The sequence below is a fragment of the Musca domestica genome, unplaced genomic scaffold, assembly GCF_030504385.1.
Source record: "Musca domestica strain aabys unplaced genomic scaffold, Musca_domestica.polishedcontigs.V.1.1 3, whole genome shotgun sequence".
Taxonomy (NCBI): Eukaryota; Metazoa; Arthropoda; class Insecta; order Diptera; family Muscidae; genus Musca; species Musca domestica.
In genome coordinates, this window is record NW_026712299.1 from 9,269,206 (window position 1) to 9,296,585 (window position 27,380).

The 27,380-nt window shown below is 35.3% G+C and overlaps 1 protein-coding gene across 17 annotated transcripts in view; it reads left to right on the top strand.

The window, feature by feature from the left end:
* LOC101899511 (multidrug resistance-associated protein 1) overlaps window positions 1–27,380 on the top strand; it is a 73,515-nt gene that overhangs the window by 25,894 nt on the left and 20,241 nt on the right. For 4 of the 17 annotated variants that reach the window (XM_059124640.1, XM_059124641.1, XM_059124643.1 and 1 more), the window contains exons 4-10: window positions 1,021–2,226; window positions 2,285–2,422; window positions 2,995–3,141; window positions 6,335–6,419; window positions 6,486–7,308; window positions 7,373–7,520; window positions 10,053–10,260. In XM_059124640.1, coding sequence (XP_058980623.1) covers window positions 1,021–2,226; window positions 2,285–2,422; window positions 2,995–3,141; window positions 6,335–6,419; window positions 6,486–7,308; window positions 7,373–7,520; window positions 10,053–10,260 — 2,755 coding nt within the window. Of the gene's footprint in view, window positions 1–1,020; window positions 2,227–2,284; window positions 2,423–2,569; window positions 2,717–2,994; window positions 3,142–6,334; window positions 6,420–6,485; window positions 7,309–7,372; window positions 7,521–10,052; window positions 10,261–10,767; window positions 10,989–13,030; window positions 13,252–16,025; window positions 16,247–20,011; window positions 20,236–26,930; window positions 27,149–27,380 lie in introns of all 17 variants that reach the window. The other 13 variants (XM_005176179.4, XM_059124647.1, XM_059124645.1 and 10 more) reach the window with 9 other exon arrangements.

A 27,380-nucleotide genomic window follows, 5' to 3' on the forward strand; every position in this document is an offset into this window, starting at 1 on the left:
GCGACATTTGGACAACATAGTCCACATATCTACGTCATTTGGATAACAAAAACATTTTATCTACACTCGCTGGATAATGTTAATACCTTATCTACGGCATTTGGATAACGTATATGCTTTTTCCACGCTACTTGGATGTTGTAGAAACCTTGTCCACGACATTTGAAAACATAGTTTTTTCCACGCTATTTGGACCATGCAGATACATTATCCGCGGCATTTGGATAACGTAGATACATTATTCGCGACTTTTGGATAACATAGATAGCTTTTCCGCGTCATTTGTATATCAAAAACATTTTATCCACACCAGTTGGATAATGTTGATACCTTATCTAGGACAATTGGGTAACGTAGATACTTTATCCATGCTACTTGGATAACGCAGATACATTATCCGTGGCATTTTGATAACATAGATGGCTTATCCACGCTATTTGGATAACGCAGATACATTATACGCGGTGTTTGGATAACAAAAACATTTATCCACGTCATTTGAATAACATAGATACTTATCCACATCATTTGGATGACGTAGATACTTTATCCACGACATAGATTCTTTATCTACTCTGTTCGGATAGCGTAGATACTTTATCTAAGCTATTTGGATAACACAGATACGTAATATAAACTCAAAAATATTTTATCCCCGTCATTTGGATAACATAGATACTTATCTGAAACATTTGGATAACGCAGATACCTTATCTACACCATTTGGATAACACAGATGGATGATGTAGATATTTTATCCACAATATTTGGAAAACATAGATTCCTTATCCACGTTATTTGGATAACGTAGGCACCTTAATCACGCCATTTGGACAACATAGATACTTATCCGAAACATTTGTATAACGTAGATACCTTATCCACTCTATTTGGATAACGTAGATACATTATCTGCGATATTTTAAAAGCATATCTTTTTATTATCTCTCTCTTTACATCTCAACATTCAATATTAAATTTCTCTCTCTCTCTCTCTCTCTCTCTCTCTCTCTGTTGCAGGCTCTCATACTGATCTTCATTCCATTGAATCGCAAATATGGCGTCCAAACATCCGGTTGTCAATTCCTATTCTGGTTCCTATTAACAATATTCTCAATTCCTAGATGTCGCACCGAGGTGCGAGCTGAACGCATTCGTTCACAAGTGGTAGAGTCGTCGCTGAGTGATCAACCGGATTATTCATGGGATGAATATAAATATGTTAGTTTTATGATCTATTTTGCTTTTTGCTGTGCCATGCTGTTTCTGAACTGTTTTGCCGATGCCAGACCGAGGGAAACCAAATATCAGCGCACGGATAAGGAGATACCCGAAAATTCAGCCAGTTTTCTGTCACGCATTACGTACCAATGGTTTGATACCATGGCCTGGAGAGGTTACCGAAATCCCTTGGAAGAAAAGGATTTGTGGGATTTAAGGCCACAGGACAGCTGTAAGGAAGTTATGCCTATCTTTGCCTACTATTGGAACAAGAATGTGCGTAAGAACTATAAAGTCGATCCCAATCAACCAAAGGTGAAATTCAGCAATGGCAAGGTTTCGTTTGACAATCCTCATGGTGCCAAGAATGGCAAGAAGAAGGGTGATGCCTCAATTATGCCTCCCATTATTAAATCATTTGGTGGAGTTTTCCTCTTTGGATCCATGATGAAGTTAATGACCGATGTCTTGACATTTGCCCAACCCCAAGTGCTGCGTTGGATTATTGGCTTTGTGGAAGATTATGAAGACGAGAAACAACCACAATGGAAGGGTATATTCTATGCAGTACTACTTTTCCTTTTGGCTGCTGTACAAACAATAATCTTGGGTCAATATTTCCATCGCATGTTCATTGTGGGTCTACGTATTCGTACGGCCTTGATTAATGCTATTTATCGCAAAGCTTTGGTTTTGTCCAATGCCACGAGGAAAGAGTCGACAGTGGGTGAAATTGTCAATTTAATGGCTGTGGATGCTCAACGTTTTATGGATTTAACAACCTATTTGAATATGTTGTGGTCGGCTCCGTTGCAAATCGGTTTGGCTTTGTATTTCTTGTGGCAATTGTTGGGTCCCTCCGTTCTGGCCGGTCTGGCTGTAATGATTGTTTTGATTCCCGTCAACGGTGTTATTGCCAATCGCATCAAGACCTATCAAATACGACAAATGAAATACAAGGATGAACGTGTCAAACTAATGAATGAAGTTTTGAGTGGTATTAAAGTGAGTGAGATAAATATGTGTGTGGCTGGGTTATTTCTAAAATTCATTTTTCTTTTAGGTTTTGAAATTGTATGCCTGGGAGCCTAGCTTTGAGAAACAAGTGTTGGAGATCCGTGAGAAAGAAATTGCCACCCTGAAATCTACAGCTTATTTGAATGCCAGTACCTCGTTCTTGTGGTCTTGTGCCCCATTCTTGGTAAGTCCTCGCTAACTTTGGAAAAAAGCGCAAAGTTTTAATTTCTTTTCAGCTGATGCCCTGGAGATGTAACGCCACGTCATATATGTAAACAAAAATGATGTCAAATAATTTTATTGAATTTCTTTTAAATCCTCCAAAATTAAGATTTCTCTGATAACCTTTGGCACTTATGTTTTGGTCAGTGATGAGAACGTTTTAACACCCACCAAGGTGTTTGTGGGTCTGTCACTTTTTGAAGCAATGAATTTGCCCATGATCACAATACCAATGTTAATGGTGGATATTGCAGAGGTATATACAACAAAAAGAAAAAGAACCTAACAAGCCACCAAAAACTCATGGAATAATATCAATACAGATTCATATTATCAACAAAAACCTCTTATCTACCAGCAAAGCTTTTTGAGTCGAGAAAAGAAACATCATCGAAGGGTTATTGGATTCTACAACATCAACATATCGATTACAACTTTCCTTCTTTTTTCTTATTCTTATATAACTATCTCTTCTTCTTTCTTGTTACATGCCATTTTATTAAATTCTCTTACATTTTTTTTCAATTATTATAGGTATCATTGGTCACATTTGCCACATACGTTCTAATTGATGAAAATAATGTTCTCGATGCTACTAAAACATTTGTCTCATTATCATTATTCAATATCTTACGTTTCCCATTAACCATGTTGCCCATGTTGATATCGAATTTGGTTCAAGTAAGTTTTTCCAAGCCACTACTTCTTGTCCTTCATGGGAAAGAAGATAGTTTTGTGTGTTATGTTTTGTTTAGAGAAATCTTTTCAAAAGGTTGTTCCAATTATCTGTTGATCTGGATTTGGCTTGTGCAACCTTTCAAAAGATTTCTTTTGTTTGTTCCCTTGTTTGTTATTGCCTGTTTATTGTAATTTGTAATAATTCCCTCCACCTTTTACAATTATTCCCCACCTCAATCCTTAATGTTGTATGTGTTATACTGTTACATTCCAAATGTATCCCTGTGAGAGCCTTCCCCTAAAATAAGTTTTGATAAAATTGTTTAATCATTATTTGATAAAATTGTTTAATCCTTAGAATTAATGCTTTAAAAAAGTTTATGTTCTAGTTTTTATTTTGTAAATATTTTCGTTATTTTTTGTATTAATTATCTAACAATTTAAATTAATCCCCCCTTTGATCCAATCCTCTTAAAACACATACCTATTTTTATGAATTTAAATCAGAATCGTGTTCGATTATTATATATGTCCCTTAATTTCTTTGAAAATTTTCGCTGATTTGGTTTTCCCATATTCTATTGTTTTTTTATACCCTGAGTCATAGGGCTAGGGAGGGTATATTTGATGCGTCCAAAACGTGCATCATCGTAATATCGTGTTTTTAGATTAGGTCTCTTTGGGCCAAATCCGTTTCAGGACAATTGGAGTCGATCTAGCGATGTCCGTCCGTCTGTCTGTCTGGCTGGCTGGTGCGCACGATAACTCTCGAAGGGAGGGAAGGGATCCGATTTGATCTAAACTTGGTACATCGTAATATTATTGTCAAACTTAGATCGAGTTCGGGGATGTGCAATATCGGTCCACACCTTCTGGTACCTCCCCCACAAAATGTCAAAATTTTCAAAGAAAATAATTTACTGCACAGAAAGAGAAAATATAATCCGATGTTTCTCAAACTTTGTCATGTGCGAAAATGGATAATATCGGTCCACTTCATCCAGTACCTGCCCCGCAAAGAGTCAAAATTTTGAATAATTACAACTCCAATAAAATGTGTTGTAAGAGTCCGATTGTCTTCAAATTCCATGCATTCCAATAATTGTATTAACCCAAGGTCTGGCGTGAAGATGGAATATATCGGTCTACTCTTTCTGGTACCTCCCCCCACAAAAGGTCGACATTTTCAAAAAAATATATTTTCTGCACAGAAAGAGAAAGGATAATACGACTTTGCTCAAACTTTGCAATTCCTAATGTTTGCATCAGTGCTAGGTCAGGTGTGAAAATGGACAATAGCGGTACACTCCATCAAGTACCTCCCTGCAAAACTCCAAAATTTTTAATAATTATAACTCTTATAAAATATGATGTAAGGGTCTGACTGTCTTCAAATTTCACACATCCCAATAATTTTATTAACTAAATGTGTGGTGTGAAAATGGAATATATCGGCCCACTCCTACTGGTACCTCCCCCACAAAGGGTCAAAATTTTGAATATGCATGAAGCTCATAAAACACGAGATTGATATCCGATTCCATTCAGACTTGGGACATCTCAATATTTCCATAAACACAGGATCTGTTATAAAGATGGTAGAGATCGTCCAATTCTTCTGGTACCTCTTCCACAAAGGGTTAACATTTTGAAAATTCAAAACGATCAAAATATCCGAAATAAGCATCCGATTCTCTTCATATTACACACATTACAATATTTTTATTAACTCATGGTGTGAAGAGGGAATATATCGGTCCACTTCTTCTGCTACCTCCCCCACAAAGGGTTAACATTTTGAGTAACCATGAAACTCACACAACGCGAAAATAACGCCCGATTACACTTAGACTTGGTACATCTCAATATTTCCATCAACACAAGATCTGTTATAAATACGGTAGAGATCGGACTATTCCTTCTGGTACCTACCCTACAAAGGGTCAAAGTTGTGAATAAACAAAACGATCCGGTTCTCTTCATATTTCACACATCTCAACAATTTCGATAACACAATATCTGTTATAAAGATGGTAGAGATCGGACCATTGATTCCGGTACCTCCCCAAATAGGCTTCAAGATTTGAAAAACAAAACGCGAATTAATCATCCAACTCTCTTCAAATTTCACACATTCAAATATTTTTGCCAATGCAAGATCTGTTGTGAATACGATATATACCTGGCAACCCCTTCTTGCACCTCACCACAATTTAACCAGAAATCTGATATGAATATGTATTTTACCGGAATTTATGACTTCGCATAAAATTGAATATAAAATTTCGATTTTCACATACCAATATTTGTATCTGTATTAGATGAAGTATGAAAATGGAATACTTTGGTCGACTATATCTGTTAGCTCACGCATATTTCCACACTTTCCAAAAAAATTTTTTAGTAGTCGATATAGTCCATTTCTGGCACATTGTAATATTTATAACAGTCTTAGGTCAGATCTCTCGGCAAAACCGACTGATATTATTTTACTTGTTTTTTTTTTTTTTTTTTTTTTTTTTTGAAATCAATTTTATTAATCTCATCTTGCCCAACAAACATTTTTAATGTAAAATGGCACCTTCCAAAATTTCAAGAAAAAAATTCATTTTCCAAAGCCTTTATTTACAAACAACAAACATTTTTTGACTGCCCCTTTTTTCCTTTACCAAAAATCCTCATCCTAAAAAAAAAATCTTCCCTAATTTTTTTTTACCACACACATATCCTCATTACAAACAAAGCCTTAACCTAAAACCAAAAACCTCCACAGCTAATTTTATTCCTTGACACATTTTTAGACAGCCCTTAACTTTTCCTTCACCAAACATCCTCATCCCAAATTAAACCCCTAACCTGATACAATTCAAAAAATTTTCTTTGCATTATTAGACTGCCCTAAAATTTCCTTTAACAAATACATATCCTAATCCCAAATAAAACCTGAAACAAAAAAATCCTTGCACCTCATTCCATTCCTTGAAATCAAAATCCACTTAAATAACTAACAATACCTGGTGTTAAACATTAAATTGCCCCATAACAAAAATTATTTAATTTTGTAATAATAATTTGTTTATTAATTATTTTGTTATGGATTTAACATTTTCTGTTTTGGTTTTGCTTAAACAATGCATGTTTTGTGTGTTAACGTTTTGTTGTTACTTTTGACTAATCTTAAACCTTCTGCCCCTAGACACAAGTCTCTGTGAGTCGTATCAATAAATTCATGAACAGTGAAGAATTGGATCCCAATAATGTACAACATGATCCCAAGAAACGTAAGTCCAGAGAATTTCATATGATTCATTCATATCCTTCTATTAACCTCTCTGCTTCCCATACAGCCCATCCTTTGTCCATTGAAAATGGTACTTTCTCGTGGGGCGATGGTGAAATTACCCTGAAAAACATCAACATGCATGTCAAGAAGAATACCCTCTGTGCCATCGTTGGTACTGTGGGTTCGGGTAAATCTTCCGTGGTTCAAGCCTATCTGGGAGAAATGGAAAAAATTTCCGGCACTGTTAATACCGTTGGCTCAATTGCCTATGTACCCCAACAGGCATGGATTCAAAACTCAACGCTGCGTGATAATATTCTCTTTGGCAAACCATATGATCGTAAACGTTATAATCGTGTCATCGATGCCTGTGCCTTACGTCCCGACATTGAAATGTTGTCGGCTGGCGATCAGACAGAAATTGGTGAAAAAGGTATTAATTTGTCGGGTGGTCAAAAGCAACGTATTTCCATGGCTCGCGCCGTGTACAGTGATGCTGATCTGTATTTCTTGGATGATCCTTTGAGTGCTGTCGATTCACATGTAGGCAAACACATTTTCGAACAGGTTATCGGACCCAAAGGTCTGTTGGCCAAAAAGACCAGAGTTTTGGTTACCCACGGTATTACATTCTTGCCACAAACCGATAACATTTATGTCATGAAATTGGGTGAAATCAGTGAAAATGGCACCTATCAAGAGCTGTTGAACAAAAAGGGAGATTTCTCCGATTTCCTAATGCAACATTTGCAAGAAGGCGGCGAGGAGGCTGAAGATTTGGATGTTATTAAACAACAATTGGAGGGTACACTGCAATCGGATGAATTGAAGAATCAATTCCGCAAAGTTATTACATTGGCCAAACAGGAAAGTTTATCGGATTCGGTGTAAGTTTTCGGAATGGTAATGTGAAAAACTTAAATTAAAAATTGATTTTTTTTTGGTTTTTAGTTCCGTACGCTCCTTTGAAAGTGGTACCAGCAGCTTAAGACGCCGCAAACGCATGGATTCTCAAACATCCGTCACAACGGTGGCATCCAAGAAGGATATGGAAGAACAGGGCAAACTTATTGAGACTGAAAAATCACAAACTGGTGGTGTAAGTAGAAATTTTATTAGCTTTTCAAATCTATGAGAGATTCGTAAAAGGTCTTTTTAGGGTCCCTACAGAGAGAATCTTTCAAAATTTTATGAAAATAAGGCCTTTTAGAAGTCTTCCTATAAGCAAGGCCTTTAAGAGGGTTTTTGTTGAAATTTAAAAAACTTCTCAAATCTATGAGGGACTTTTGAAAGATATTTTATCTAAAGTATAGTTTTCAAAGGTTATTTATAGAGAATTGTAGAAAAACAGGCATCTAGGGGTCTTGTTTTTTCGTAAACCTTTTAAAGGTTTTCTGTCTATAACTTACCTAGACCTGAAAGATCTGAAAAATATCTTGTAGTGACTATTTAAATAACATGATTAAAGGGTCTTCTCTCCTGAAAAGATCTTCTATTCCAAGGACACCTCTTCTATTTGTAAGAAAGCTATAAAAGGCCTACTTCCAAAGCGATCTTTAAATGACCTTCTACCCAAAAAATCCTGTAAAGTGTCCTATATCCATAAAGGAACTGAAAGGGGTCCTCTGTCCATAGAAAATCAAGGTTCCTCTATCAATAAATGAGCTGTAAGGGATCCTCCATGTAAAGAAAATCTGAAAAATATCTTGTAGAAATAATTTAAATAAAATTAATTAAAATAACGTAAAGGGTTCACTATCCAAGAACACCTGAAAAGGTCATCCTTTAAAGTGTCCTATATCCATATAGGACCTGTAAGGGGTCCTCTATGTAAAGAAGACCTATAAAATGTTTTATATTCATATAAAGTCACAGAATATTTCTTATCAATAGGAAGCATGTGAAAGGGCTTCTTCCTGCTAAAGATCTGCAATTGTAAACATTTCCTCAGACTTGTTATGGAGACCAGATCGTCAATTAATAGAAAATCTGTAAAATGTGCTGAACAGAACATCAAGGGGTAGAAGGCAAATAGGAATATTTTAAAAGATCTTTTATCTGAAGAAGGTCTTAGAGACTACTACTGTAAAGTAGCGGATCACTACTGCAGAATAGCTGGCCCTAAGAAGGCACTACTGTAGAGTAGCGGTCTTTAGAGAACTCTGCTGAAGAGTTAAGATGCTTTGCTGAGCAGAATCTGACCTCAGAAAACTCTGCTGAAGAGTAGCTGTCGTCTAAGGCCTCTGTTAAATAGTGGATATGCTCAATGTCCATAACTGTAAAGTAGCTGGGCGTCAAAAGAGGCCTCTGCTGAAGCTGGTCTCAGAAACCTCTGCTGAAGGGTAGCTATCCTCTGAGGCCTCTGCTGAAGAGTGGATGTCCACAAAGTCCATATCTGTAAAGTAGCTGGCTGTCAGAGGGCACTGCTAAAGAGTAGGTGACCTCAAAGACATCGGATGAAGAGTAGCTGAGCCCAAAGCTCACAACTGTAAAGTAGTTGGCAGTTGGAGGGCACTGCTAAAAAGTAGTTGGCCTCAGAAGCCTCTGCTGAAGAGCAGCTAAGCTCAGAGACCTTTTTGAAGAGTATCTGGCCTCTGGTGAAGAGTAGCTGACTTTCGCTGAAGAATGGGTGGCCCCAGAAACCTCTACTAAAGAGTAGCTGAGCTCTGAAACATCTGCTGAAGTAGGTGGCCTCAAATGGCTCTGCTGAGGAGTAGCTGGCCTCAGACACCTTTGTTGAAGAGTATCAGTCCTCAAAAAGCTCTGCTGGAGGGTAGCTGACCTAATGTAGGGTATCTGGCATCAGAGAAGAGTTACTGACCTCAGAGACCTTTGATGGGGAGTCCACAACTGTAGAGTAGCTGACCCTTAGTGGTCTCCACTGAAAATAACTGGCTTCGGAAATCTCTGCTAAATTGTTACTGAACTGAGTGGTCTCTGCTTACCAGTAGCTGGCCCCAGAAGCTACTACTGAAGAATGACTAGGCCTAACATCTAGGAGCGTCTGCTGAGGAATATCTGGCCCTCCGAGGCAAATAATGTAGATTGGATTGCCTCTGCCTTGAAAATTGCCAAATTCGTTCCAAATGGTGGAGGTAATTCAAAGTTCGGCCCGGCCGAAGTTACAGCTTTTTTACTTGTTTTTAAGTAAAATTTTGCTACTTATCGAAAGTTGACTACGGATTATTTTCTTAGAATACCTCTTAAGGGCTATTAGTTTCATAGAAATCCTATTAAAGGTCTATCTATGTAGACAACTTCCAAATGGTTTATATGTATATTGGAAGACCTGCAAAAAAATCGTTCATCTATGAAATATTTATAAAATGTCTCCTCTCTGTAGAAGATCGAAAGTTGACTACGGATTATTTTCTTAGAATACCTCTTAAGGGCTATTAGTTTCATAGAAATCCTATTAAAGGTCTATCTATGTAGACAACTTCCAAATGGTTTATATGTATATTGGAAGACCTGCAAAAAAATCGTTCATCTATGAAATATTTATAAAATGTCTCCTCTCTGTAGAAGATCGCAAACCCTCCTCTTAATAAAAAATAAACCTTCCTCTTAATAGAAAATATCTTAAATTTTCAAATAATTCAAATAATTTATTGTCCTCTCTCAATTTCAGGTTGAATTCGCTGTCTACAAACATTACATTAAGAGTGTGGGCATTTTCCTATCCATGGCCACATTGATATTGAATTTCGTGTTCCAAGCTTTTCAAATTGGTTCTAATCTCTGGTTGACAAAATGGTCCAATGACAAAAATGTGGCCAACGACACGGGTCTGCGAGATATGTATTTGGGCGTGTATGGTGCCTTTGGTTTTGGACAAGGTAAGTTCATTTGGTTTACCAATCGAACGGTGATGGTTTTAATTTTTAAAGTGTGTCTTAAAGAAAAAAAGAAAGAAATCGTGAAATTCGTCTCATAAATGTTGGGTTAAGGGTTTTATTTGTTATGGGTTTCTCTTTACTTACTTTACTTTACTTTTCCATGGCTTGTTTTAGTTTTATTTATAAATTTATTTATGTTTTAGAAATGTTTTGAACTTTTAGCATGTAAAGTTTTTTTGTATATATTGCATGTTTGTTTTTTATTTATTTATAAAGAATTTAAAAATTTTCGGCTTAAATGTATGTTATACAGTATTGTCTGTCTGGCTTCTTTGTAATTGGTTTGATTTTTTATTTATTTTTACTAATTTTCTTTATTTAACGATTTATTTCCTTTTTAATTTTGTAAACTTTTAACAACTGTAATCCACACATGCTGTTTTTTTAACAATAATAACACCTCTACCACCCACCTAACACACCTGCCGCACTAACATGCCTGAGTAGTTATAACCAGTTTCTTTTCAACCCTTGCTATTGGTTTGGGCGGTGTTTATTGTTCCAAAGTCTTACACGCCGTCATGTTGGACTACGTTTTCCGTTGGCCCATGGAATTGTTCGACACAACGCCATTGGGTAGAATTGTCAATCGTTTCTCTAAAGACATGGATACGGTTGATAATATTTTGCCATTGAATTTACGTGTTGTCATAACACAAGCATATTCGGTAATTTTGAATTCATTTAATTTTTAATTATATAATTTTTCATTCATTTCCATTTAAACGAGACATCAGAAAAATTTTGAAATTAATTGTACAACGAAATGCAGGGTGAGATAAAAAAAACTGCAACAAAGTCAAACGCCATAATTTTTAATTAATTTTTTTTTTTTAAATTTTATTGAGTGAAAACAAAAAATGTCGGAAATAGCATCAAATTTTAGAATAAGTTAAGATTTGTTCGAATTGGTTACCTTTGGCGCGAATTTTGGCCTTCAAACGGCCAATGAAACCGTCACACGCTGCCCAAATGTTGCTCTGCGGCATTTTGGCCTATTCCCGGCGAAGCGCTTGCTTGAGGTATTCAACGCTTTGGTGTTTTTTAGTGCCAACCATGCTTTCCAAAATACTCCAGGCACAATAGTCCAACGGATAGGTATCCGGAGATTTTGGTGGCCATTGTGGGCTGGAAATGAAGCGAGGAACCTCATTTTGTAACCATTCTTGGTTGGAGCGTGCTGAGTGCAATGGTGCTAAGTCCTATTGGAATGTCCAAGGTCTGCGGCCAAAATGTTTGCGTGCCCAAGGCTTTAATATACCCTCCAGAATATTTTCGCGATAATATTCGGCATTTATTTGCGGTCCAAATGTTTGCGTGCCCAAGGCTTTAATACACCCTCTACAATATTTTCGCGAAAATATTCGGCATTTATTCTGATGCCAAGGGTCGATTAATACGAGCGGAGAGCGACCATCCGCTGTTATGGCGGCCCACACCATCATTATGGCCGACAATTGAGTTCTGGTGGCCAACAGAAGATGTACATTTCAGCTGACCTCTTTGGCAAGTAAACACGATTATTTTGCTGGACAACTAATGTTTTCTCATCGGAGAAAACCAAATTCTGCAGTTTACCACTTTCGGCCAAGCGAAGCAACTCTTTAGCTCTTCGGAGTCTATTTCCTTACTGTTGCGGTGTAAGTTTTTACACTTTTTTGAATTTCAATGGCTTTATCCCGAGCTCATTTTTCAATATTTGCCGAATGGAATATTTCGATATGGTCAGCTCACGAGACATTTTTCGTCCACCGCGACGCGGGTTTCGATCAAGTCGCTTCTTTACTTTTCGAACCATTTCTGCGATGTGGCTGTTTTCTTCCGTCCACTTCCTTGGCGTCGGGCTACGCTACCAGTATCACGGTAACGAGCGATGGTACGATGGACATAAAAGATTTATGCTCTAACGATAGCCACTTGTGGTTTTTCAGCCAAATATAAAGAAATCGCACTACCACGCTTGAATTCCCACACGAATAACTTTTTTTCTGGAAAATTCTCACCAAAATGTTTGTGTTCGCTTGTAAACAATATAATGAGCTGTCAATGGAATAATTTTAACAGCTGTCGGACGAGTGGCTTAGAAATAGAAAGTCTGAAGTTGCTTGCAGTTTTTCCATCTCACCCTGTGCATTACATACCTTATGTCTATCTATAAGAAATATTCAAAGTGTTCGATAGTTTTATAAACCATCGATGATTTTATGAATTTATTCATGGTTTTTATGAAATTATTTTTTTTTTAATTTATTGAAATATTTATAGTATTTATTTAATATGTTAATAATTGAAACAAATTAATAGCAAAATGCTGGGAAAAGAATTGGATTGTCAGAAAATACTAATTACAAATTAATTTTAAAACACCTAAGCACCTTAACAGTATAACACACACACACGAACACATTTCACTGTAAATAAGCACAGTTTTTGATAGGCTTGCAAGCAAATCTCTCTTTTCTAGGAACCTACCAAATGGTGGTTCCATAAAAACCCATTTCTGTTATACACTTCTAACACCCGTTTTTTCTGTTTCAAGTAACATGCACCAGAGCCATTTCGCTCTAACACATTGTTTTTTGCTACTAATATCTTAAAAAAGTATAATTTTTATTAGATTTAAAAATCTATATATAACTTCTTCTACTTGTTCTTCTACTTTTTTTCCCCGAAAATCATTTTCTTGTATCTCTCTTTCCCCCTTTTGTAGTTATAATTCATTTTGTCTTTTCGCTAACCTTGGCATTGGGTTGCATCCATTGTTCGAAAATCTTGCATCAAGAGCTAATAAACAATGTCGTGCGTTGGCCTATGGAAATGTTCGATACAACACCATTGGGTAGAATTGTTAATCGTTTTGCCAAAGACATTGATACCATTGATATAATTTTACCATTGAATTGGCGCGTTGTCATTAGTCAGGCTTTTGCGGTAATTAAAAACATTATACAAACAAACAAACAAACACACACACATAAACAAAATACAATAATATCTAAACACTATAGTGTATATATATTACATTCTATAACTTTGTATTGATATATATCCTCCATTTGGCTTTTCATATTTTTAATAAGATTTCAGAATTACTAACACAGTTCCCTCGCTCTACCCAATTTAAGGTTTTCATGTTTTCTAATATTTTCCATTTCAAAATTTCGAACAGAAAACGCGTTTTTAATTTGCAACCAATACGTTTGAGATTTAAAATAAAAATTGGCTTCTTGATTTCTCTTTGGGAGCGGATTTTGTGGTGTTCAAATTAAAAATGGTTCTCTGAACCAGTCAATGGTTCTCTGAACCACCAATGGTTCTATGGACCATTAACGGTTCTATAAAACATCAATGGTTCTATGAAACAATGATGATTCTACGAACCATCAATGGTTGTCTGCACCATCAATGGTTCTATGGACCATCAATGGTTCTATGGACCATCAATGGTTCTGTGAACCGTCAATGGTTCTGTGAACCAGTCAATGGTTCTATGAACCATCAATGGTTCTATGAACCATCAATGGTTCTATGGACCATCAATGGTTCTATGGACCATCAATGGTTCTGTGAACCGTCAATGGTTCTATGAACCAGTCAGTGGTTCTATGAACCAGTCGGTGGTTCTATGGCCCATCAACGGTTCCATGAACCATCAATGGTCCTATGGCCCATCAACGGTTCCATGAACCATCAATGGTGCTATGGCCCATCAATGGTTCTATGAACCATCAATGATTCTGTGAACCATCAATGGTTCTATGGACCATCAATGGTTCTTTGAACCAGTCAATGGTTCTATGAACCTCCAATGGCTCTCTGAATTATCAGTGGTTCTCTGAATCAGTCAATGGTTCTTTGAACCATAAATGGTTCTTTGAACCAAAAATGGTTCTTTGAACCAAAAATGGTTCTCTGAACCATAAATGGTTCTCAATGGCTCTTTGAACCCTCAATGATTCTATGAACCATCAATGGTTCTATGAGCCATCAATGGTGCTATGGCCCATCAATGGTTCTATGAACCATTAATGATTCTGTGAACCATCAATGGTTCTATGGAACATCAATGGTTCTTTGGACCAGTCAATGGTTCTATGAACCTCCAATGGCTCTCTGAATTATCAGGGGTTCTCTGAATCAGTCAATGGTTCTTTGAACCTTAAATGGTTCTTTGAACCAAAAATGGTTCTCTGAACAATAAATGGTTCTCAATGGCTCTTTGAACCCTCAATGATTCTATGAACCATCAATGGTTCTATGAGCCATCAATGGTGCTATGGCCTATCAATGGTTCTATGAACCATCAATGATTCTGTGAACCATCAATGGTTCTATGGACCATCAATGGTTCTTTGGACCAGTCAATGGTTCTATGAACCACCAATGGCTCTCTGAGTTATCAGTGGTTCTCTGAATCAGTCAATGGTTCTTTGAACCAAAAATGGTTCTCTGAACCATAAATGGCTCTCAATGGCTCTTTGAACCCTCAATAATTCTATGAACCATCAATGGTTCTATGAGCCATCAATGGTTCTATGAGCCATCAATGGTTCTATGAGCCACCAATGGTTCTATGAGCCATCAATAGTTCTATGAACCATCAATGGTTTTGTGCACCATCATTGGTTCTATGGACCATCAATGGTTCTGTGAAACATCAATGGTTCTATGAACCATGAATGGTTCTATCAAGCATCAATGGTTCGAAAGAACCATCAATGATTCTGTGATCCATCAATGATTCTGTGAACCATCATTGGTTCTGTGAAACATAAATGGTTCTGTGAACCATAAATGGTCCTGGGAACCATCAATATTTCTGTCAACCATCAATGGTTCTTTGAACCATTAATCGATTCTGTAAACCAGTCATTGGTTCTCTGAACCATCAATGGTCTTCTGAAGCATCAAGTGGTGAATCAGTTAATGTTTTCTAGAACTAATTAATGGTTCCTTGAACCATCTATAGTTCCTTTAACTCTTGTATCCCTAGTGTGGATAAGTTAATTTAAACACCACATGATTCGCATCCCTAGAGAAAACTTTGTACAAAATTCTGTCTGTCCCCAATCCCTTGGCCAACCCCTACTCCTCCCCCTTAGGCTAGCTTTGTGTGTTCTTTCTGTAAATAGTATTTAATGCATTTTGAGTGAATTTTTAAATATGGTCTTGTTAATATTAATTTTACAAGTAAGTTGCTAGTAAGCCGGAAATTTTTTTCGCGTTACAAAGATTGAAATTCGTTTTGGTTCTTTTTTAAATACTAACATTTATTTGTAGTGTTGGTTACCAAGATTTTGTTGTAAATTTGTGTTTTTTTTTGTAATTTCTTTTGGTAAAAATGGCATGTATCAATTTGACATGAAAATGTTTTTATTTTTTTACTTTTGTTAATTATTTATATAAGTATGGCTGATAAAAAAAATGTTTACCAACTGTTGCAGCAAAGCTTTTGTAAAAGACTAAGTACTACAATTTTTGTTCAAGATATTAGTACTATTTTGAACAAAATCGTTTCTTTTGTCCAAGATATTGCAATACATTTTGGAACAATTTTAGCTTAAACAGTAACTGAATCTGAAAAAAATGAGACTCCTGTCGCTTCTTAACGGTTACCCTTTTTTTAGATTATTTTTGAAAAAATCTTTTTTTTTTTTTGCTATATTTTTTAATTACCCCAAATCTGTTTCTTCCCTTAACCGCAGTTATAACTCGTTATTTATCCGGCCTGGCATTGGCAATTGGCTGTTTGCATAGCTCAATGAGTGTCTTTCATGTCTTATTGCTAAAAGTTTTCAAATGGCCAATGGAGCTGTTCGACACAACGCCGGTGGGCCGTATTATCAGTCGTTTTGCCAAAGACATTGATACATGCGATACAGTATTGCCATTGAGTTTTCAATCGTTTTTGAACACGTGTTTTTCGGTAAAGAAAACAAAAAAATTTGAAACAAAAAATACTTAATTTTTAAGTTGAATATAGGGATTATTAATTTTAAAAACACAATTCTCAATGTCGACTGAAGGTGGAGACTTTGATTTGTTTGAAGGTTAAATAAGATCCTAACCTAATTTAGTCTCAAAAAATCAAGTGCAAACTTTCTTTCGATGTTGTGGAAAATGCCTCCATTATTATTTTCTGATAGCTTAGTCCCATTTCTCTGCAAAAAAAGAACTTCAATATTTTTATGCAACAAAAAAATTAAATAATGTTCCTCTAATCGAAATTGCATTTGTGTGGGGATTTAACTTTTATATATTTCACAAAGCTTCAATGAAATTCCCATCTCTGGCAGGGTTTGAAAATATTAATGGTTCTTGCAATCAATGGTTCTATCCACAATGGAATGTCCACTGATCTACATTTTCCTTAATATCGCAGTTGATGACCCTGGCTTGTCCTATCCGCATATTTCCCCATTCGACAGGTACCGGATCTTTCTGTCGATCAGCATCGAATGACCCACGCTAATGTACCCATTGGGATCAGCGTGATCACTGACCACTACTCCAAAGGGGTTGTTGCTACTAGGGACCATGGGGTCTCATCCATTTTAATAATGGCATTAGCTTCTGCATAACACTCTTTAATGCCCTGAAGAAGGAACTCATTTTTTATAGTCGCCTAAATTATTAAAAAGTCAAAATGTTAATTCTTAGGTTTGGAGTAAAAGATCGATCATTTAGCTTCGAATAGAAGATTTTTTTGATAAAGTAATAAATTTAAGCAAGATTTATCCTGGAAACTGAAATACGTTACAAAGTTTTTGTTTTTCTGCCGTAAGAGACTGGGAGAGATGTAACACCGTGTAGTGAGTGTTTGGTATCACTAATAACAATGATGCCAAGTTTTGGGTTATGAAAAGAGTGGCCTAAGCACAAAATTATACATTTGACAACATTTATAAAAAAATCGGAAAATCAATTTTTCTACTTTTGATTTAAAATATATCGATTTTAATATCAATTATATTAAAACAATTTAAAATTCTGACGCTTCTGCCCCAGCAAAAATGCATTTTCGATGGTTTTTTGTCGCAGTATTGAATGTTATTCTCGTTTTTTTTTGGAATCTAGTATTACAAATTAGTTGCAAATTAAAATTATTCTTACATTCATATTTTCAAATATCATTATCTATATTTTTTAATATGCATATATTTATATTCTCTTCTAATAGTTGTATTTTAAATTATATTAATTTATATTTATCATCACTTGATTTTTCTTTTAACATAACTTGACTCAAGACTTTCTTCTCTTCTATGCATTGGTAATTTGGCAAAAAATTTCGAAAACAGTCACACAATAAAAACTGTATTTATTAAAATAATCTCTAAACTTTGATATTGTTCTGAAAGAAAGTGTTCTCAAAGGACATCATATTCTCCTTAGGGCCTTTTTTTCTATGACAAATGCAAATAAAATATGTTTTTCAAACGTAAGATTTTTAATTAAAAAATCAAAGTTATGGAAAATATATTTGGAATTGTGTTTATACCGTTGAGAAACGTCTTACAAAAACAGCAGCGTAATATCATATCTTTACGTTATTTGTTGCACTGTGTAATGCTTCAGAACAATTCATCCAATGTCCCAATTTTTTTTAATTCTAAATGAAATTCATTGCTTCTGGTTGGTTTTGAAAATCTCTTCTTTACATCATCTGCATTTAGTAGATTTTCCATATAATTTTTCACAGCAAAATTCCTACAGCAGCGTCCAAACTTCAAATCATCAAAAGGCAGAAATTAATTTGCCATCTACAACGCTCTCTAATCTGGTATTACGGAAATAATTCTGCGTCCATGGATAAGGTAGCCATGCTATAACCCAAACAAACAAACAAAAAATCACATCCCACCCATCCCATATATATTTCTCATCCCAACCTAATCCTATCCCACATTTTACATAATCCCACTTTTAACTCTGCAAATTTGCCTACCAGTTTTCATGATTTCAATATTCATATCCCTAATATCAAAGCCTTGACAGACAAGGTTCTTATAAATTTTTACCACAACTCTCATCGATGACAAGCTTTCAAAAGACATTTTTTAGAATTCCGTCCAATCTATGATATAGTACGTTTATATATATGAGGGTTAACCCACTGGATTTGGATTTAAATTGAAATATCCATTACTTTTACTTCAAATAAATCCTCTCAAAGTAGGTTAACCCTACAAAAAGTTCTAACGTAAACATGGCAATATTCAAATAAAAATAAACCTGCACAGACAATTTTCTGCCTTGGGCTGTATTATCAATTACGAACTGCAAATACAAAATTTGAAAAAATCCCGGTGAATAATGTCGCTGAAATCATCAAAATACCGAATATCGGGGGGTACCTTTATATGGGCGCTATACGAAGACGTGAACCTGCACAGTCAATATTCTGTCCTAGGCTGTAATATCCATTATGAAATTCAAATACCAAATTTGAAACAATTCCGGTAAATAATGTCGCCAAATCATCAAAATACCGAATATCGGGGGGTACCTTTATATGGGAGCTATACTAAGACGTGAACCTGCACAGTCAATATTCTGTCCTAGGCTGTAATATCCATTATGAAATTCAAATACCAAATTTGAAACAATTCCGGTAAATAATGTCGCCAAAATCAACAAAATACCGAATATCGGGAGGTACCGTTATGTGGGGGCTATACGAAGACGTGGAACTGCACAGAAAAGTTTCTGTCATAGGCTGTAGTATCCATTACGAACTTCGAATGCCCAATTTGACACAATTCCGGTGAATAATGTAGCTAAATTCACCAAAATACCGAATATAGGAAGGTACCGTTATATGAGGGCCATACCAAAACGTGAACCTACATGGCCTATTTTCAATACCAAAAGTCCTGCAGACATAATATACATTTGGGTTAAATTTTATCAACCTACTTCATTTCGTTCGGAGGCTAGAGTAAATTCCACAGACGGACATCACTATATCGACATAGAATTTTATGCTGATCAAGAATATATATACTTTGTGGGGTCTATAATGTATATTTCGAGGTGATATAAACGGAATGACAAAGTTAATATAGGGTGCAGGGTATAAAAATGGAATTTTGTCGCACAGTGTAATTAATTAAACATGATTGGACTTGATATATATTTTAAAAATCAAAAAACTTTTTCAATATTTTAGAGGGTTCCATACTCATTTTACGCCAAAAATGATCTCTCTCTCTCTCTTCATTCATTTAATCTCTTGAGTACCACTACCATTTGGTTTAGCTTAACAGAGTTGCCAGCATTATTTTTTATTAAAAAATCAAAACCTATTATTTTTCTTTCCTATACTGGTTTGGTAAAATAAAGAACAAAATTAATCCTCATCCTCCTCAATCCTCCATCCATCCTTTAATCCTTTACACAAAAATATATACAAAATCCCTTTATAATCCTTAAATATATTATTTTATTTTTTCCCCTTTTTCCCATTTTTATTATTTTTTTCCTATTTTGGTTTGGTAAAATAAACAACAAAATTTATCCTCATCCCCCTCCATATATCCTTTAATCCTTTATACAAAAATATATACAAAATCCCTTTATTAATCCTTAAATATATTCTTTTATTTTCCCCCTTTTTCCCCGTTTTGTGATTATTTGTTTTTGTTTTTTGTTATAACTACCACCACCACCATTGGATGGATCTATCCAGGTGTGTTTTCCTATTTTGCCGTAGTGGCCGTCTATTATGGTACCTTTGAGGCCGCCAAGTCCATGCACAATGATCTCTTGCGAATTATAATGCGTAATTCGGTGAGTCGATTCTTTGATGTGACACCAATTGGACGTTTGCTGAATCACTTTAGCGGTGATATGGAAGTAATCGATGGAGAATTACCAGCCACCGTGGATGGGATAATGACATTTATGTTTTCGGTATTTCAATTGTTTTCTTTTTTTATTTTTACAATTTTTTTTTTCATTTCCAACAAAACCCAACATGGTTTGTATGAATTTTCACCACCACCAAAATGAAAAAAAAAAACTCCATAAAAGAAAGTCACAACCGATTTTCATAATAATGCTGCATTTTCTATCTTTACTTCTACTCTTTTTTCTATTTACTTCCTCTTCTTTATCTCTTCTCTATAAATTTCTGTAATTTTTCCTTTTGCTTTTCCATATAATGTTCATAATACTACTCACATTCCAACCAACCAATCAGGATTCTGCAATTTTTTTGCCTCCCTAACCCTGTGGATAGCCACCCTACACGCCTCGTTTCGAATTTTCCACAGTTTATATTCACATTTAATGCATTGTTCATCGGAATTTTATGATATAACACCGAAAGGTCGCATTCTAGATAGATGTTCGAATGACATAAATACCCTTGACATGATCATACCAATGAATATACGTATGTTTATATCAACAGCATCACAGGTAAACGATTAATTTAAGTTGTATATTCTTTTTTTGTTTTAGAATAAATTTTAAGAAAATTACGAACAAATTTCATAAAAGAGAATATTACGAACAAATTTCATAACTGAAAAGTTGAAGCAACTTTTAACAATGTTGTAAAGAGATAAACGATGTTGAAGCAACATTTTTTCAAAATCGATCTGCATTTGTCAATGTTGCATCAACATTTGTGAGTTGTAGCAACATTGTTTAATGTTGCAAAAACATTTTTTTTAATTTTACATCAAATATTGTTAGGCTGAGTGAATTTTAATCAATCATAAAATTTTATTTATCAACATTTGAAGAAATTTTCTGAACTGAACATTTTTCATAACTGAAAAGTTGAGGCAACATTTAAAAATGTTGAAATGAGATAATCAATGTTGAAGCAACATGTTTCAAAGTTGTTTACATTTGTGAGTTGTATCGTGTTTAATGTTCCATAAACAGTTTTTTAATTTTATGTCAAATATTGTTAAGATTGAGTGAATTATTATAATTCCACTGATTCCTTCAATAGCAAAACACAAAAATGTTATATATCAACATTTGAAGAATTTTTCTGAACCGAATCAACATTGGACTATGTTGATCTTCTTTGAACAATGTTGCAGCAACATCTTTCAAAGTAGATCAGCATTTGTAAATGTTGACTCAACATTTGTTTGTGTTTTATGAACAAAGATTGAAAAGTTTTCTTCAATATCAATGTTGAATCAACATTTTATTCTTTCAAATTTATTTAACAATTTTCACTGTTGTATTTATAGTTATGTTGAATCAACATTTGGTTTTATGGAATAAATTTTTTAATTTTTAGATTGAAAATCTTTCTTCAAGTATTAAATCAATGTGGGCACTATCAAATCAAACTTTGTAATAATTGTTAAAATATATTCTCTCAACGGAATCAACATGTACCCATACCAAATCAACACTGAACTATGTTGAAATGGCATTTTCAATGTTGCGGCAACATTTTTCAAAGTAGATCAGCATATTTCAATGTTTAATCAACATTTGTTGCTGTTTATGTTTTAATACTGTTGCATAAACATTTGCTAATGTTGAGTGACTTCTTATCATTTCATAGATTGAAAATCTTTATTTAATATTGATGTTCAATTAAATTGGGCATAGGCTGTCTATAAATTGTCTCCATTTGCAATATTGTTGTAGAATCTTCCAAGACTATAAGACGTAGAGTTAATTATACCCTTAGTCACATGACTAGAGTATATATCATTTGATACGGCCAAAACGTGCCTAATCGAAATAACGGTTTTTGGCCCTAGGTCCAAATCCGTTTCAGGACATTTGGAGTCGATCTAGCGATGTCCATCCGCCCGTCTGTCTGTCTGGTTGGCTGGTGGGCACGATAACTCTCGAAGGGAGTATCCGATTTGATCCAAACTTGGTATATCGTAATATTATCCTCAAAGTTACAGGGTGAGATAAAAAAACTGCAATTTTTTTTAAATTTTATTAAATGAAAGCAAAAAATGTCGGAAATAACATCAAGTTTTAGAATAAGTTTAGATTTGTTCGAATCGGGCACAAATTATGGCCTTCAAACGGGCAATGAAACCGTCACACGCTGCTCGAATGTTGTTCTGCGGTATTTTGGTCATTTCCCGGCGAAGCGCCTTCTTGAGGTGATCGACTCTTTGGTATTTTTGCGTGTCAAGGCTTTAATACACCCTCCAGAATATTTTCGCGATAATATTCAGCATTTATTCTGATGCCACGGTCAATTAATACGAGAGGAGAGCGATCATCGGCTGTTATGAGGGCCCAGACCATCACCCTGGCCGGCGCTTGAGTTCTGGTGGCCAATAGAGGGTGCACACTTTCAGCTGACCTCTTTGGCAAGTAAACACGATCATTTTGTTTGACAGTTCATCACTTTCGGCCAAGCGAAGCAACTCTTTAGCTCTTTCTCTATTTTCTTTCTGTTGCGGTGTAAGTTCTTGCATTTTTTGGAATTTCAATGACTTTACCCCGAGCTCATTTTTTAGCCCACTGCGACGCGGGTTTTGATCAAGTCGCTTGTTTACTTTTCGAACCATTTCTGCCGATGTTGAAGTTTTCTTCCGTCCACTTCCTTGAAGTCGGGCTACGCCACCAGTATCACGGTAAAGAGTGATGATACGAGACACAAAAGATTTATTCACATTTAAATGCTGGATTGCTTTAACGTGGTTTTCCAGCAAATAACTTTTTTTCTGGAAAATTCTCACCAAAATGCTTTTGTACGCTTGTAAACAATATGATGAGCTGTCATTGGAATAATTTTAACAGCTGTCGGACGAGTGGCTTAGAAATGACAGCAGTCTGAAGTTGGTAGCAGTTTTTTGATCTCACCTTGTATGTGTTCCCCACAGTCGTAAGGTGTTCTCCGTAACAACGACATTCGGGGAAATATATCAAATACAGCTCAGTAATACCTTTGCCAAAATTTTATCGAGATCGGTTTAGATTTATCATATCATATATGTCTTTATCCGATTTCGAGTTATTTTGCACCAAATGGTTAATACAAGCCCAAATTGAAAAGGCACAAATGCCTCATAAATTTACCGATTTCGGAATTTTTTTGTGGCACCCCCAGATTTTTTAATTCTGCTCCAATAAATTCTCTCATAATCGACGAAAATATTGTTAAATGGTTTTTAACCAGTTTCCTCTTTGTGCCAGTTTTGAAGCGTGAACAGCTGGCTACTCTGATCAGCAAACGATTGCTTGCCCTTAGATTTTGCATTTGGTGCTGTATTATATGCAGCCTTTCGAGTTTTTGGCAACCTAGACCCCTTAGGCCTACATGCAGCCGGTTTACTCTGACGAGTATTCAGCTTTGCCTTTGCTTTAGGCTCAAATCTTGCGATCTGTGATACAGTAGTTTCATGAGCTATTTTTAGCGAGCAGCGCCATTTTCCGGAAAGAGAATCATTTTCACTAAGAGTTCCCCCTTAGCTAAGTGACGGTAATTTCTTTCGAACTTTCTCACTAACCTAAGCTTGGTCATGATATATGAGATTTCCTTCTCGGTATGCAAAGTCAGATCCAGTGAGATACAAAATGGCATTCTTATAGAAGCTGCGCTATTTTTCGGAAGGGAGTCCTTTTCGCTAAGAGTTCTCCCATAGGTAAGTGAGGGTAATTTCCTTTGGAATTTTCTCACCAACCTATGCTTGGTCATGATATATGAGATTGATCTTGGTCTTGATATATGGGATTTCCTTCTCGGTATGCAAAGTCGGATCCGTGTCCACGAATTTGAGGAGAATTTGGAATGATAGTCTCATTCAAGGTCATACACTGTAAAGGTGAGGCTGGGACTGCTCTGTGGGGTCTCTTCTATGAGGTCGACTCGTGTACCGCATTTATCGTCCTCTTGCTTCCATTTGGCCGTCAACTTGTCGTTTATTACTAGGACTTAAGGGCTAAGTACATAAGAAGCTTGAAGTCATGGCTAAGCATATTTTGTGGCATATCACAAAGGAATTACAGAGCTCCCATAAAATCCTGCCGTCGTTTTCCATTATAATTTGACATTAATATGCCTAGCCATGACTTCAAGCTTTTTATGTACTTGCACCCTTATAACAATGGCAATAACAGCCAATGACGATATTTATAATTTCTTATTAACTCTAGACCTTAATATCGGTAAAATATCCGTTTGCATTGAATTTTTTAAAAATCGAAATTTTCAGAAGTGTTTACTTTGTGTGTGTGAAGAGAGAAAACAATAGCCTATAGGCGACTCCTTTGCTTTAGCCGGCCGTATAATAAACTCAGAGCCAATTAGATATTGGCTCAACGCAGACAACATCAAGCCGTTAAACAAGATTTTCAACGACATCAATCAAATCTAATAATTTTCTATTTTCAAACTCTTTTTTTTTTCTTATGTGTTATTTTCTTGGCCCTCCGTTAAATGTTTATTCGTATTTCTAATGTTTCATGTTTATGTCCTTATAATTGAGAATAAGATACTCGTTTTTTGTTTCTGAGAACCACCACAAAATTTTCTCTCTATTCAATGTTTAAAATGATGACTTGGAAAAAACTGGATTTCTGTTTTGATATTTTTTTTTTGTTCTCAGTTTCCGTTTTCTCTACGTCCACTTTTTATTTTTTTTAACTCCCCACTTTCATTTCTAGTCTTAGCTTTTATTGGCGGCACTTTAAGCTGTGAATTGGGTACTTTATTGGCTTCATATAAACTGTTTGTGCAGGCTTTCGGTCGTGTTATGCATGCACCCCAAGAATTTTTCGATATAATACCCAAGGGACGAATATTAGATCGATTGGCTAATGATATTTATATTTTGGATCTAGTAATGCCCTCAAATATAAGAGTTTGTTGTAAGCAGACATTTGCGGTAGGTCAATGAAAACCCAAAAAAAAAGGTAAATAGGTTACTAACCGCCACTAACTAAAATGCACTAATTTTCTCACTCAAGCTGCTAACCCCCTCCGCACTAAATCAATTTTATCTAACAATCCCACAATTTTTCTATTTTAATTGTAATATTTCGCGATTCTTCTTGAAATTTGAAGAATTTTCACAAATTTGAAAGTTTTCATTTAAAATTGCCCAATACATTCAGTACGAAATGATAGCCCTTCGTTGCGTGACATTATCGTATGGGCAACACTGTACTTTTACGGTATACACGCATACCGATCATATAGGATATCTTATGGCAGCATTGTGATGGGCAGCACTGATATCCCAATTGCATTCGCTCAAACGAATATAGAAAAAAAAATAAAAATTAAATTAAATTAAAATATAAAAAAAGAAAAAATATAAAATTCAGAACTGTAGTAAAGTCCTCAAAAAAAAAAAAAAAAAAAAAAAAAAACAAGTAAAATAGTATTAATCAGATTTGCTGATCGATGTATAACCTTAACCTAGAGTTGTGATTATTTAAACTGTTGACCCTTAATGGGGGAGGTTCAGAATCAGTTGGCCAATATTGACCAATTCGTATCTGATCCAAGACTGCAACAAAGTGCAAAGCCATATTTTTTACATTTTTTTTTTAAATTTTATTGAATAAAAACAAAAATTGTCGAAAATAGCATAAGTTTAGATTTGTTCGAATTGGCACGAATTTTGGCCTTCAATCGGCCAATCAAACCGTCACACGGTGCCCGAATGTTACTGTGCGGTATTTTGACCCATTCCCGTCGAAGCGCTTGCTTGAGGTGATCGACAATTTGGTATTTTTTAGTGTCACGAATGTTTTCTCATCGGAGAAAACGCAATTCGGCAGTTCACCACTTTCGGCCAAGCGAAACAACCCTTTAGCTCTTTTGAGTGTATTTTATTTTTGTTGAGGTGTAAGTTCTTGCACTTTTTGGAATTTCAATGGCTTTACCCCGATCTGATTTTTTAGGTCTGATACGAAATGGATAATTTTGGCCCATTCCTTCGGAATCTACTCCATAGAGTGAAAACAATTTGATTAATCATACCTGAAGTCAAAATATATTTAAATAATCGAACCTAGGCTGAGGGATGAGTCGGCAAAACCGATTGATACTTTTCAGCTTGTTATAATAAAATTCAATGATTGCGATCATGTTCGTGTTGAAGACAAACTGAAGATGTTTGACAGTGAAACAAAACAACGAAACGCATGTGTGCTGTTTACACCAGTGTTGCCAAAGTCATAATAGCTAAAATAAACGCACTTTATATATTTACTTTTTCGATCATAGCCTGCCCTACTTCAATTTTTTAAATTGCAAAAGACTTTTTATTGGATTTTAAATGGAATATTTTGAATATAAATAAACAATATTATATTTTCTAATCGAAAGACTTAGGTATAGCGCAAAACAATAACAATTTTGTAAATTAATTTTCGATCTAACAAAACAATCAAGTACCTGCATGTCAAAAACAAAACACCTCAATTACATTATTCTTTTTTCATTGGAAAAATGTAAAAAACTAGGCTTTACATGTTTTGTGGTCTGTTGGTATTGTTGCCCACACTCCTCTCCTGTCATTATTCTTTTAATTTTACGAACATCTTTTTCCTCAACTTTTTCAATTTCATATTTAGATTAGCCAGATCCTTTTTCCCCATTCAAAAATTCTTTTTAACAATCCCCAATAAATTTTTTAATAAATTTCCAGCTTTATTATCGTACGGTACAGCGCTGGTACCACATTTGGGGGCATTGCGTGCTGCCAAAATTTTACATTTCATGTTATTGCTAAATGTTCTCAGATTACCAATGGAATTTTTCGATACCACACCCAGTGGTCGTGTCATGTCGAGATTTTCCAAAGATATCGATGCCCTCGATGTGGTAATACCACGGCTACTAGGTGGTGTCTGGTGTGCATTTGAGGTAAACATATTTTTCTATTTTTTGTAACACTATCGGTAACATCATGAAAGAAATTGGATTACATTTAGAAGTTTTTTTTTTATATCATCACTACAAAATTTATCAGAAATGTGCACAGTTATAGAGTCGAAGTATTTGATTAAGGAAGGTTTTTTGTGAAGCAATTTTCACAATTTTTTTAGAATGTTGCAACTTTTAGTTGGATTCTCACATTGATAGGTATTGTGTACCC